Source organism: Neodiprion fabricii, chromosome 6 (genome assembly GCF_021155785.1).
Source record: "Neodiprion fabricii isolate iyNeoFabr1 chromosome 6, iyNeoFabr1.1, whole genome shotgun sequence".
Classification (NCBI taxonomy): Eukaryota; Metazoa; Arthropoda; class Insecta; order Hymenoptera; family Diprionidae; genus Neodiprion; species Neodiprion fabricii.
In genome coordinates, this window is record NC_060244.1 from 14,925,104 (window position 1) to 14,938,873 (window position 13,770).

A 13,770-nucleotide genomic window follows, 5' to 3' on the forward strand; every position below is an offset into this window, starting at 1 on the left:
ATATATTTAATTAATATAGGAATTTTTTTTAATGTTTATTTGATTATTTTGAGAATAATTGGGGGAATTTATATTAGTTTGATTAGAATATTTCAAGTTGATTTAAAATCTTTAATTGCTTATTCTTCAATTGCTCATATAATATTATTATTATCTGGTTTATTAACTTTAATAAGATGGGGAATTTATGGTTCTTATTTGTTAATAATTTCTCATGGTTTATGTTCTTCAGGATTATTTTGTTTAGTAAATATTATTTATGAACGTTTAAGAAGTCGGAGATTATTTATTAATAAAGGTTTAATAAATTATATACCAAGAATATGTTTATGATGATTTTTATTATGTTCTTCAAATATAGCAGCTCCTCCTTCTTTAAATTTAATAGGTGAAATTATATTAATCAATAGATTAGTTATATGAAGTAAAATAATTTTTTTATTAGTTATTTTTTTATCTTTTTTTAGAGCTTGTTATACATTATATTTATATTCTTTTACTCAACATGGTAAAATAAATTATTTTTTTTATTCATTTTCTCAAGGTAATGTTCGTGAGTACATTTTATTAATATTACATTGAATTCCTTTAAATTTAATTATTTTAAACAGAGAATCTTTTATTATTTGAATATAAATTAATTTAAATAGTTTATTTAAAATATTGATTTGTGGTGTCAAAGAAAATTAAATTTAGTTTTTAAATTATTTTTATATTAAATATTTGTTTATATAGTTTTATTATAATTTTTTTTATTAGATTATTTTTATTTATATTAAGTATTTATTTTTTATTATATGATTTAATTTATTTTGTTGAGTATAATTTAATTGAAATTAATTCTTCTTGTGTAGTGATAACATTTTTATTTGATTGGATGTCATTAATTTTTATAAGAACAGTTTTATTTATTTCTTCTTTGGTAATTTTATATAGAAATTCTTATATAATAAATGATTTAAATTTGAATCGATTTATTATATTGGTAATTTTATTTGTTGTATCAATGATATTAATAATTGTTAGCCCAAATTTAATTAGTATTTTATTAGGTTGGGATGGGTTAGGTTTGATTTCTTATTGTTTAGTAATTTATTATCAAAATGTTAAGTCTTTTAATGCTGGTATGTTAACTGTTATTTCTAATCGTATTGGTGATATTTTTTTATTATTATCAATTTCTTGAATAATAAATTTTGGAGGTTGAAATTTTTATTTTTATATAGATGTTTTAAAATATAATTCTATTATAATAGTAATTACTTTAATAATTTTGATTGCTTCATTTACTAAAAGTGCTCAAATTCCTTTTTCTTCTTGACTCCCTGCAGCAATAGCTGCTCCTACACCTGTATCTTCATTAGTTCATTCTTCTACCTTAGTAACGGCAGGGGTTTATTTATTAATTCGATTTGAAAATTTATTTAATAGAGAGAATTTTATTATTATATTTTTATTATTATCTAGATTAACTATATTTATATCTGGATTAAACGCAAATTTTGAATTTGATTTAAAAAAAATTATTGCTCTATCAACCTTAAGTCAATTAGGTTTAATAATAAGAATTTTATTTTTAGGATTTAAGTTTTTAGCTTTTTTTCATCTTTTAATACATGCATTTTTTAAAGCATTATTATTTATATGTTCAGGAGTTTTTATTCATGGATTGAATAATTTTCAGGATATTCGTTTATCAGGTTCAATATTCAATCAAATACCTTTTACTTCTATTTGTTTTCATTTTTCTAATTTGTCTTTATGTGGGTTTCCTTTTTTAGCTGGATTTTATTCTAAGGATATAATTTTAGAAATAGTTTTAATATTAAATTATAATATATTTATTATATTTATTTTTTTTATTTCAACTTTTTTAACAGTTTCTTATACTTTTCGTTTGATTTATTTTTCTATATTAGGTTGATATAATATGATTAGATTAAATTATTTAAATGATTATGATGTTTATATAAATAATTCAATAAATTTTATGATATTGATAGTAATTTTAGGAGGCTCTATATTTAGTTGATTAATTTTTCCTCATAGATATGTCATTATTTTGCCTTTTTTTATAAAAATTTTACCAATTCTGGTTATTTTTTTAGGTATATTATTTGGATTTTTTATTTATTATTTAAATGTTAAAATGTTTAAGTTAAAGTTTTATTTTTTAAATATATTTTTTAGAACAATATGGTTTTTACCTGTTATTTCTACTGATGGTTTAATTAAAAATATTATATTTATAAACAAAGAATTAACTTTAAATTTTAATCAAAATTGATCAGAATTTTATAAAAGAAGAATAATTATAATTTTTATAAAAAATTTTTATATATTTATAGATTTATTAATTTTTTATTTTAATAATGTTTTAAATTTATTTTTATTATTTGCTTTTTCATTTTTTTATTATTTCTTTATATTATAAATGTTTAAATAGCTTAAAATTTGAAGTATATTATTGAAGATAATATGATGATTTATTTAAATCTTTAAACATTTAATTTATAAAATTAAATAATTTATTTTTACAATGAAAATGTAATGTTTTTATAAACTATATAAATTAGAAATATAAATGAATTTTAATCATTTAATAAAAAGTTAGAAGCTTTTTTATTTTATATTTCTATTTAATTGGAATTTTTAGTCATTTTTATTATTAACAATAATAAGCCTCTTTTTGGCTTCAACTAATTTTAATACAAATTATTTAAGATAAATTAATTAATATTAATAATTTTTGAATGCAGATCAAATGTTATATTTAACTATTATCCTATAAAGTAGAGTTATTAATAAATAACTATAATTTCAGGCCGAAACTGAATATATTTAATCGCCCGTCACAAGGGCACACAACCGCTACTATTTTTAATTTACGCGTCCTCAGCAGGGTACTCCAAACGAACTCGATACAAAATAGGCAATATCTACTTTTAACTAATTCTTTTCTGTAAATTCTTTATTTCGCGCTTCGGCGCAAGCTAACAAGGTACTTGGACGACTACGATCCCGATCAACAAGGGACCACTATCTACCGTTTGCAGCTCTCGACGACTTCGCCTACTGACGGTCTCACCAGACTACACTGGCTACCTTGGTGCACCTTTATATACACCTGGGGGTAGCAGCCATCCGAACCTTCCGTATCGCCTCGACTGCCGGTGAACAGGGAGATAAAAATCCTCCCGGCGGCCGGGGGCATCGTTCTTCAAAGAGGAACTAGCCGCCTCCCTATCGACGAGGACCGATTGTGTGGGTCGTGGTCCACGGTTTGGCCAACCGTCTGACTGCACGGCCTCAGGTACAGGCAGCTAGCTACTGCCTGTACAAAAGCCGGTGGAGGTGAACAATAAGGCGTCACTCTCCACCCGCTAACTTTGACCGAGAGGCACCCTGTGCGTGCCTCTGTCAAAAGAAGTCCCCGAGGATAGGCAGCCTGGACTGCAAACTGGAGCGACTATGAAACCGTACGAGTTGGTGTCAACGACGAAATCGCGAGCAGCACATTGCACAACATCTAGCGGTAATTTTTGGAAAACGTACGACCACGCAGTAACCGATATTCGCCACAGGGGGATGGCCTATTTGCGGTGGGGGTCAAGCGACCAATCAAAGAAGAAGAATCACCTCACGACAACCGCGAGATCGGCGAGCTGAACTACGACCTGCTATTCTACGCTCGACCTGTTGAGGAACAGCTTCGTTTTCGATTATTCTCCCGACCATTACTACCGATTTAAGCTGCCGACACCTTTTCCTTCTTTTGCTACCGACCTATCGTTTATTCCACCGCTATCGTTTATCCTTCTAAACTCTTTGCATCCTTTTTCCTTTCCTTATCAGTTTTGCTTTTGTGAAGTATAATTTAAATTAGACTCAGTTTGTGTGCCTGAGATCGACCGTTAAGGTAAGGCTTTTGCCTTTGAATTGTACTGTTACGAAGTTGCTCACAATTTCTATTCTTTCTCGTAATATTTATCGATTTTGCGTGAATCATGGTCCACGGTTAAAGTTGCTGTAAGCCGCCGTGTGGCTGCATGATTCCGGTCATCAATATTATATTTATTGTTTCTTGATTGCATCGTGTGATGCCATTTTGTGTGAATCATGGTCCACGACTTCCGTGTGACTGCATGATTTCAGTAATTCATTATTTTCGTATCTGAGCGACCTCGTAACTGCCAAATAATTATCTCTTGTATCTATGACTTTTCTAATTATTTGTGAATCTCTATTATTTTGCTTCCGTATTTTCTATCGTATTTTGAGCCCTATTGGCTTCATATTTTATTCCATACTCTCTTTGTAATAGTAGTGTGCTTTATATTTTATTTCTGCTATTGCTTATTATATTTTTATTTATTTTTGTGCCTATTGTATCGTATATCGAGTTCTATGGAGTACAAGCGAGCGTAGAATCACCTTTAGATATTACCGCATTTTTCTTTGCTACTATTGACCATTTTATATTATTTTTGCCTGTTATTTATTTCCCCGTATTTTGTTAAATTAAGTTCTGTAAACTATTCTTTTGTATTGCGGTGTATTTTAGTATAGTTCTCTATTTTGTAAACTCTCCGAAATTCCCTCACTCTCATAACTTTGTATTTTGGTATTCTCTCAAAAGTTATGTTTAGGAATTCACTATTTAATTCCTCAATTATGTAATGATTATAAGTTATCGAATCTACCGTATGAATAACTCTACCGAAGGCTACCGAGTCGATCGTTTGCCAACTTAGTAAATTGTTACTAACTGTCAATCTCTCATCTTGGTTATAATTTATGGTAAATTGGTCGTACCTCTACCGAACTACCGTTTCGTTGTTTTCTACCGATCGCAGTAAAATTCTCTCGTTCTAATTAACAGAATAATAATTTTCGTAGTGTCATTTGCAACTTGGGTAAGATCACGTCGCCCAGTGACGTGTAGTTCTAAGTCAACTCTTGCATTATATCGCATCTCTCGGCCTACGTCTATTTTTCTCTGTTAACTACCGTCTCTCGTGTTAAAGCTACCGTTTACTGCTATTCTACCGATATTTTTTTATGAACAACGACTATTTATTTTATTAACTACCGCTATCGATACCATCTCATTTGCCTGTCTCACCTATGTAACCTTTTCGACAATACATGATCGATAGACTTATTCATTTTCCTTTTAACTGGAGTTCATTCTTTATTTTTGTCCTTTTCTTCAATTCTGGAATTACTGCTAGCTGCCTTGAACTCCGCCACTCTACCGGGATGTACGCGATCGTACCTGTGCCTAGCCAGCCATACAACGGGTTCTCTATTTATCCCTTTTGCACGGTCTTGTGTTAATTTTATTGATTTATATTATTCTTTGAGAATCGACGCTACGCGTCTGGCGCCCAACTTGATTATTTTGTTGTAGTTTAATATTGCGGATAAGTAGAGAATCGCGCCAAAGTGTCAACGGTAAGTCCTCATCCGAAAGTAACAACATTTAGCGTTACAAATTAGCGCTCGACGAGGGGCAGAAAAGACTCAACGTTACAATATATATATATATATATATATATATCTTTCTTTTATCGTCTTTTATCTATGATGACTTCTAGATCATTAAAAAGGGGGCAAAACGGGTGATTTCACCCTTTGTAACAATATATATATATAATATATATCATATCATCAGCATATATTGTATATATATTATATATATATATTGTTACAAAGGGTGAAATCACCCGTTTTGCCCCCTTTTTAATGATCTAGAAGTCATCATAGATGAAAGACATTTATAAACCTCTGATCTCTTTTAAAAGAATAAGGTTGCTGCGTCAACCAACATCATTGTAAATACAGTCTTGTTTCAGACTTGGAACGAGAAACACATATCTTGCAATTCAAGCTTTTTCACGACGTTTATTAACGACTTTTATTTCGGCTTGATAATCAATCTCACGAATCCATATTTATTTCCGTAACGTCAACGAACGTTACACTGGTGTCAGAAGTGGGATAAACAGTTTGAATCGAGTAAATTCAGTGCGTGAAACTGTTTACAAAAAAAAGTTGTATCATATTTTCGTAGGATTTGAATTCTCCACAAAAAAAGGTCTCTTACAATTTTTTTGTATACCTCACCGTTCAGAAATTATTGAAGGTTAAAGTTTGATCATTTTGAGGTAGATATATTTTTTTTTATGAATTTTACAACTTTTCAACAAAACGTCATGTAATACGAGCAACTCATATGTTCGTAGGAAATTGAATTCACTACAAACAAAGGTCTCTTACAATTTTTTAGTATGTCTCTTTGTTCAGAAGATATTCACCGTCAAACTTCAATACACACTATTTTAACAGTTTTTTATTATTAATTCCAACAATTCCAATTTAGTTCATGAGTCTCGGGGAAATTTGTACGAATTTCAGTTTCTATGAACATCAAAATGTTCTAATCTTTTTTTCTTGTTTTTTTTTTTTTAGTCCCGAGCATGTTTAAGTAAATCGCAACAAATAAATATTGCATTTCTTTTAACTTGGAGTCAATGATTCACTAAATTTCGAGTGAATAACTTTTTTGTGTCACATTTATTATAAAGAGTATTGATAGAAGAAAAAAAAATTCTCAATTTGTTTTAAGAAGGTTTTTTTTTTATTTAACCGTCAGCTGTGATTTAATTATTAACATTTTCAACACAATCGTACATTTCTACTGTGAAAACTTTTCTCTATTACAGTTTGGGTATTTTTTGCGATGTTCTTTTATAGCTTGCAATAAATATTGAAATTGTTCTTCATTTCTCATCAAGCATTGGTTATACTCACCGACTAATGCGACAGTACGCTCTGCCGAATCATTAACAACTTTTAAATGATCAAAGTATTCTTTGTTTTCATTATAACTTTCACTAGTAGGCCACAATTCAATGTCTATGTCAAGAAAATCATACGGTAGATCGAAGATCTTGAAGAGATTTAAGGATTTTTCAGAAACAAAGTCACTCAGATTTTTTTCCATAAATGAATTCAAATCGTTTTTATCAATTATTAATTTTCTAGCTTCACAATCTGCACCTTCACGAGTCTTAGCCACTTCAACAATATTTTTTTTCATCTCGAATGGAACAGTATTGTAAAATACTGATAAAATAGCAAGCTCATTACTCAAGTGCAAAATCGTTTTTTCACCAGTAGCTGAAGAAATCAAAGGATTAATACGTTTATACTCAATTAAATTTTTCAAAAACTAAGTCATGATCAGCAGCAGTAGTAGCAGCAGTTGATGAAAACCAAGCTTTTAAATACAATACAACTATAAAAATAAGAAATTGCCGAAGATCATGCAGTTCTTTATTAGACAGTTTGAATTCATCTAGCATGATGAACTGCACCATGACGTCTGAAAAAAAAACTTGTCTTAAGGCATGTCTCCAAGGAAAATTTACGACAATTCCAAGAATTCCTTACAGTCATCTTGGGGTTGCAGTAACTATCAGAAGCAATTAAATATTGGTTAGAAACAAAACAATTTAATCCCTAAAATTACAGTTGAGTCGTCATACCTGTAAGGATTGTGCAACGAAACTAGATATTTCATTTTTTCGAGCAGAAACATCAGTAACGACACTATCTTCAATACCAGATTCATAATTATTTTCATCTATTTGGTCCTATGATTTTTTAAATCTTCCTAAGATTGGTACATTTGGCCCGGATGGCCTTGGCCAGTATACTTCGAACGCATTCTTCAATATTATCTGAAATATGTGGTCACGACATGGTAACCCAATTAAATCTTTTCCCAAACTCTTTTCAATTGCCTTACATGTACCGTTGTGAATTCCTGTATATTAAAAATGGATGATTACCCAGTGAACACAATTATGTCAAACTAATGTCAGAATGACGTCATGTCACGTCATGATTCACGTAAGATGTGAGTCATATATGAGTCACATATGACTCATAATTTCCCACTTCCTGACGTGAGATTCTTACGTAAGATAAATGACGTAAATATGACCTCCAATTGACATCATTATGACTTAACTGACGTCAAAATGACATAACTCTGATGTCATAGAGAAGTAAAGTCGGTACCGGAAGCTTACAAAAATATGACGTCCAGCTGACGTACTTGTTATTTAGCTGACGTCAAGATGACTTAAATTTGAGGTAAAGTAGTGATGTAAAGTTGCTTACAAAATTGTGACGTCTGGCTGACATGATTATAACTTACCTGACGTCTCGATGACATAACTCTGATGTCATAGCGATGAAAAGTATTTGAGAATGGTTACAATAATGTGATATTCAACTGACATAAGAAATAATTCACATTATTAGAAAAATGACTAATAATTTGTAGTTGTGAAAAATATGAGTTAAAAAATTTAACCACCTATTTAACTCGAAATGAAAAAATAATTTATTATCTTTATTTTTGGTAGTACTGCACTTTTTTAATAATTCAAGTTTGAATGTTGACAAATAAGAATTATCAATCTTTCTTTTATCATTTAACGAAAATGATAACAGTAAAAAATACAATTACAGGCCTGTAATGTAATTACGTTGTAGTTCGATGCATGTAATTAAAGAATTTGAAATTGTCTTTTTTTTCTGAGTATAAATAAACAGACGAAGCTTAAATTTCAGAATAGTATTGCGCTCACAAAATCTATTTATATTAATTGACAATGATAATAATAACTATCAATGATTTTTTTAATACCAGAAAAAACCTAAAAAGTGAAAATGACGATTACAGATTCTAATGCAGTCAATGCAATTTAATACTTATTGTAATCAAAGTCTGCAATTATCTATGTTCACTTTTTGACTTAAAGACTACCGAAAAAACATTTAAATTATCAAATAGTATTGCGCAACTTACAACTTATCATAATAAAAATTTTTAATTATTATAGTCTTTTTTTTAAATAATAATGAAAACGATTCAAAAAGTGAAAATGACAATTACACATTCTAATATAGTTATTAAACATTGATACCTATTGTTAATCCAGATGGTAATTGTTCATTTTCACTTTTTAAATTGCAAACTAGCTCACGAATCTCAATTTTATAAATGAGATTGCGCAACTTGAACTTTGACTTATTCCGATGAAATTTGGTAATTATTATAATCTCTTTTTTCTTTAAATAAAAATAAAAAAATCCAAAAGGCAACTCAGGCTACGGTCACCAAGCAAATGTATTGGCTAAAGAATCTCGAGTACAGTCGCTAACGCCAATCCTCACTGGCTATCCGTCCTCGGCAAGCCTTTACTAATTATCTCTCGAGATTCTCTCGCAAGAAGGTTAACAGCGCTTACCGCCCCACATCCACGCCACAAAAGGGCCAGCTCCCTCATGGTCCCTGGCTGCCATTCCCTTCGCAATTGATACTTCCTTCCGCTCGACAAGAAAAACAAAAACAACCAAAACTCGTACACAGATTACTTTGCGACGCACGTGTTTCGATATTGCTCGCCAGAACTCGAGTGATCTCGGATGGTCGCAACGCCGATCTCGTCACGCTAATCCTTCGTGACGTCATCACCCTTAGAATGCGCAACAATCGATCGGTCATCGATTTTGGGGATTGCGCAACTTGCCGCGCACTTTTCGTCGCTACGCGGCGCAGAACTTAAGGCTAGATCGCGATGTCGTCTCCCGCGCAGCTCTACGGAGTCCTGGGGTTGGGCGGGGTGGTGCTCCCTCGTCGCTAGCTGGTCTCGAGCGATTGCCTCGGTTGGGCGTAGGCGGGGTGAGCGGGGAGGCTGCAGCGCGCCGGCCGCCAGCGGGAATCGCGTCCGCCTTGGATTCCCGCGCTGCAGGGATCTACGTTGCCTCCCCCTCCGCAGCCGCGGTGTCCTTCCCGCGATATCTCCGCGGTTTCGCCTTGCCTCGAAAGATCTTCGGCGTCGGAGTTGGTCGCTGGAGGGTAGCCGGTGCACTCAAAAAAAAAATAAAAAAAAAAAACAAAAGCCTGTAATATCTTGGTCGCAATGCGCTTTTTTGTCTCTGTCGAAGCTCGGGTGCGTGACTCCAGTTCTGGCGCTCTCTAGGATTATTTCGCGACTCGATTTTTGAAACCCTGATTTCGGGATCTCGCCCAGGGTTCAGGGAGTCTCTTGTAACGGGCAGGCCTAACCGGAACGTGGGGTGCCAGAGCGCCAGCGCTGCATCCCGCAAGCCGAACTTCGCGAGGTGACCGCAAGCTCGAAGTAACCACACGCTATTGTGCGGTACTCACCCCCTCCCAAGAGGACGATAAAACAACAAAAAAAAGACATTATTTTGTAAAATTAAAATTAATTATAATTAATAATCAATTTAAAAAAATTAAAATTAATTAAAATTAATAATCAATTTTAAAAAATAATTTGTTTTTAAGTAAAACACAGGTTATGTGTACCGTAGTAAACAACACTGTATACACTATGGAGTATACACTATAGGTATCCGAGCTCAGTGTGCCGAGAGAGATGGCTTGACGCCGGATCGAGTGGGAAGAGAATCGTACAGTCGATTGCGCATGGCGACGCGTCGCCACACCGTACACACTACTACATATAGACTGTATGTATATACCATCATATAGCGTGGCGACGCGTCGCCACGGCATGCGTCGCCATGCCAGAAATCGGTTTTACGTGCGGCTATAGATGTTTCACATCAAAAAACTTTTCTCTTCCGTATGGCCAGACGCCCACTCGCATGTCCTCCGGGATTCTTCGCGAGCTCAACTGATCCCCTTCCTTACGTTGAGGTTGTCTAGGGGAGCCACCGGACCTGAAATTTTTCTCAACGCCCGCCACCTGGGGTCTAGGAAACAAAAAAGGACGCCATTTATATTCGGTACATCAATCTTTATTCCTATTGTAAAAAGTAAAAAAAAGTTTCGCGTGGCCTAGCCGCGTCGTCCCGGCCGGCCTCGATCCCGGCCCCGGCCGGTCGCGGACGCTATAATCCGCCGTTGTAGGGTCTCCGCTTCCCCGACGAACTCGTCAGCCCTCGCAAGTGGGGTGGGAGAGGGGGGGGGGGGGGGGGGGGTTCGGCGGGGCATCCACCCTCGCTATAGGAGATGTCGGGACCGGCGTCTCCTTCGCAATAGGGGATGGCGGGACCGGCGTCTCCCTCGCCACTAGGGATAGGCGATATCAGTAAAAAACATCAACATCGAACTATCGATATTTTTTCAATTTTCGCTATCGAACCATCGATATTCTTAGAAAATCATCGAAACATCGATTGTCGATATCGATATTGAAAATGAGCGCGAAAATTTAAAAAAATTATAATTATCTCTAAAATAAACATACAAAAATAATAATTCTAATTTTCAATTTATTTTTCATTCAAATAATTAAAAGCATTTATACTATAACATAAGTAATTTTATCATACATGGAGTTAAAAACATTCTATTTATAAAACAACACAAATTCATAATTAAATTAACAATTATAATTTGATTTGTAATCACTTTAGTGATTAAACTATTTAGTGACTAAAATTTTTTTATATCTACTATCACAATAGAATTCTTAAGATAATGACTGATTAATTATATAATAGACAAATATATAATAATAAATCAATGATAATAATTCAGTACCTTAGTGTAGATCAATATCCCCAATCTTCTGAAGTTAAACTACTCAAAAAAAGTAACTTATCTAAATTCTTCCCAGTAAGACGATTTCGGTCATCAGTTTTTATATTTCCAGCTTCAGAGAAAAGTCGTTCACAAGGAACTGACGTTCCTACTACACAAAAATACTTCATCGCAATTTGGAAAAGACTTGGGAAGGAAGGTTTCAAAAGTTGCCGATATTTCAAAGGGTCTTCATTTCTTGGAATGACAGGCTGCGTAAGGTATTGTTTCAGCTCAAACGCCACACCATCCAGTGAATAAGTTGCTGCACTTGTTTTGGCAACAAGCTGATCATGATGGCGCCAAATATTATTTTTATTTAATTGGGCTTCAAAATTTACAGTAGATGAAACTGATATAGATGTAGAAGTCTGAGTGATACTAGAGTTCATTTGTTTACGAACGTGCTCAACCGCATCTGCGGCATGCATAGCTCTTTGAAAATGAAGTTTCTTGAAGCCAGGATCCAGAATAGTTGCAATTGCTAATGTTGGATACGACTCAATATCATAAAATTGATTATCTAGAGAATTTAGTAAATGGTTTTTGATTTGAACTCCATCCTCGGTTTTTGGTTTCGAGAGCATTATTTCATTTTTCATAACCGCAACAGCAGGAACTATAATACTGCAAGTTAAATAGGAATCCCCGCTCAATTCGGTTATGATTATCATGACAGGTTTTATTAAATTCACGATATCTTTCAAAATCACCAATTCTTCATGGCTTAACATCGGTGGTGGATTCGCACACTTCGAAGTCACTGGATAAACGTAATCTTCCAATAATAAAAACCTTTTCAGCATGTCATAGGTTGAAGTCCAGCGGGTGTCAACGCTTTGAATGAACTTAAGTATGGTTCCTTCCGATTTTCCGTCACGTTCTTGCAGTCTTCTTAGTTCATCCGCAGCCGGAACACTTTTTCTTGTCATCATGACAATTCTTTTAACTTTATCAATCACAAGTTATATATGTGGCATTTTTGCAATAGCTTTCGGAACTATATGAGATGCTCGATGGGCAAAGCAGGGCAGCCTTTTATTGTTGTTCTTTTTACTTTGATCAATGTTTCCGTTGCTCAAATTATCTACGTCAGGATCAAACACATTATCAATAGCTTTTATCATGTTCGCAGCGCTATCACTTATAATAGCTGTTATTTTATCTTTAAGTAAACTAAAATTATTAAAAATTTCTAATAAACATGTTGATATATAAGTTGCATTATGCTCAGAATCTAATGGTTTAACACAAAGATGCGTGCTTAAAATTTTTGAGTTATCGGACGATAAATAATGGACAGTTGTTCCTAAATAACTTTTCTGAGACACATCCGTCCAGATATCACAAGTGATAGAATAAAACGCAGATTCATTTGAGTCCTGAATTATTTTAAGTTTCAAAACGTCATATTTATCATTAATTAACTCTGTTAAAGTTCTACGACTGGGTATAGAGTACTGAGGTCTAGCTGTCTTTATGAACTGCTTGAGACCTTTTCTTTCCACACTACGGAAAGGCATGTGATCAACTACTATCATATATAGTAGAGAGTTTGTTAATTTTTCAGCTTCAAGACAACCTTCTGCATAATAAAATTATACAATCAGTATGAATAAACACTTGCAGTATATATAATAATAGTAATAATAATAGCAAAAATATAAATCTAACCTGCGTAAGAATTTGCTCGCTTAAATAAATCAAGAACGGGATTGCTCTGAAAAAAAGTTTTTAAATAAATGTTAAGTTATTTCGTCTTATTAATTAATTTAAAGTACAATATTTTATACAAACCTGCTGAACTTTTGTCGGAATTTTCGGTTTTTCACATTCAAGCCCCCTGGAATCATCAGAATGCTCTTCAATCACAACAGAAGGACGTTTTTTCGTATTTATTTGTAATTCTACTGGTATAAACATTTTGTGTTTAGAATTCAGATGAGCTCGGAGATTTGATGTATTTCCCGACGTTTTAATAACAGTTTGACAAAATTTACATCGTGCCGAAGTTGAGTCTATTGGCGTAAAATATTCCCAAAATTTACTTTTACTTTTAACACTGTAAAAAGCAAAAATATATTAGTGTGTACATAATTATATTTTTTACTCTA

The 13,770-nt window shown here is 33.0% G+C and overlaps 1 protein-coding gene and 1 pseudogene across 1 annotated transcript; one reads left to right on the forward strand and one right to left on the reverse strand.

The window, feature by feature from the left end:
* Positions 1 to 766: 766 nt before the first annotated feature.
* Positions 767 to 2,302, forward strand: LOC124184266 (annotated as a pseudogene).
* A 9,326-nt stretch (positions 2,303 to 11,628) lies between these two features.
* LOC124185531 (E3 SUMO-protein ligase ZBED1-like) lies at positions 11,629 to 12,643 on the reverse strand. Its single transcript, XM_046576403.1, has one exon. It carries the CDS (start codon positions 12,589 to 12,591, stop codon positions 11,629 to 11,631), a length of 963 nt encoding a protein of 320 aa, XP_046432359.1. The 5' UTR covers positions 12,592 to 12,643.
* Positions 12,644 to 13,770: the final 1,127 nt, after the last annotated feature.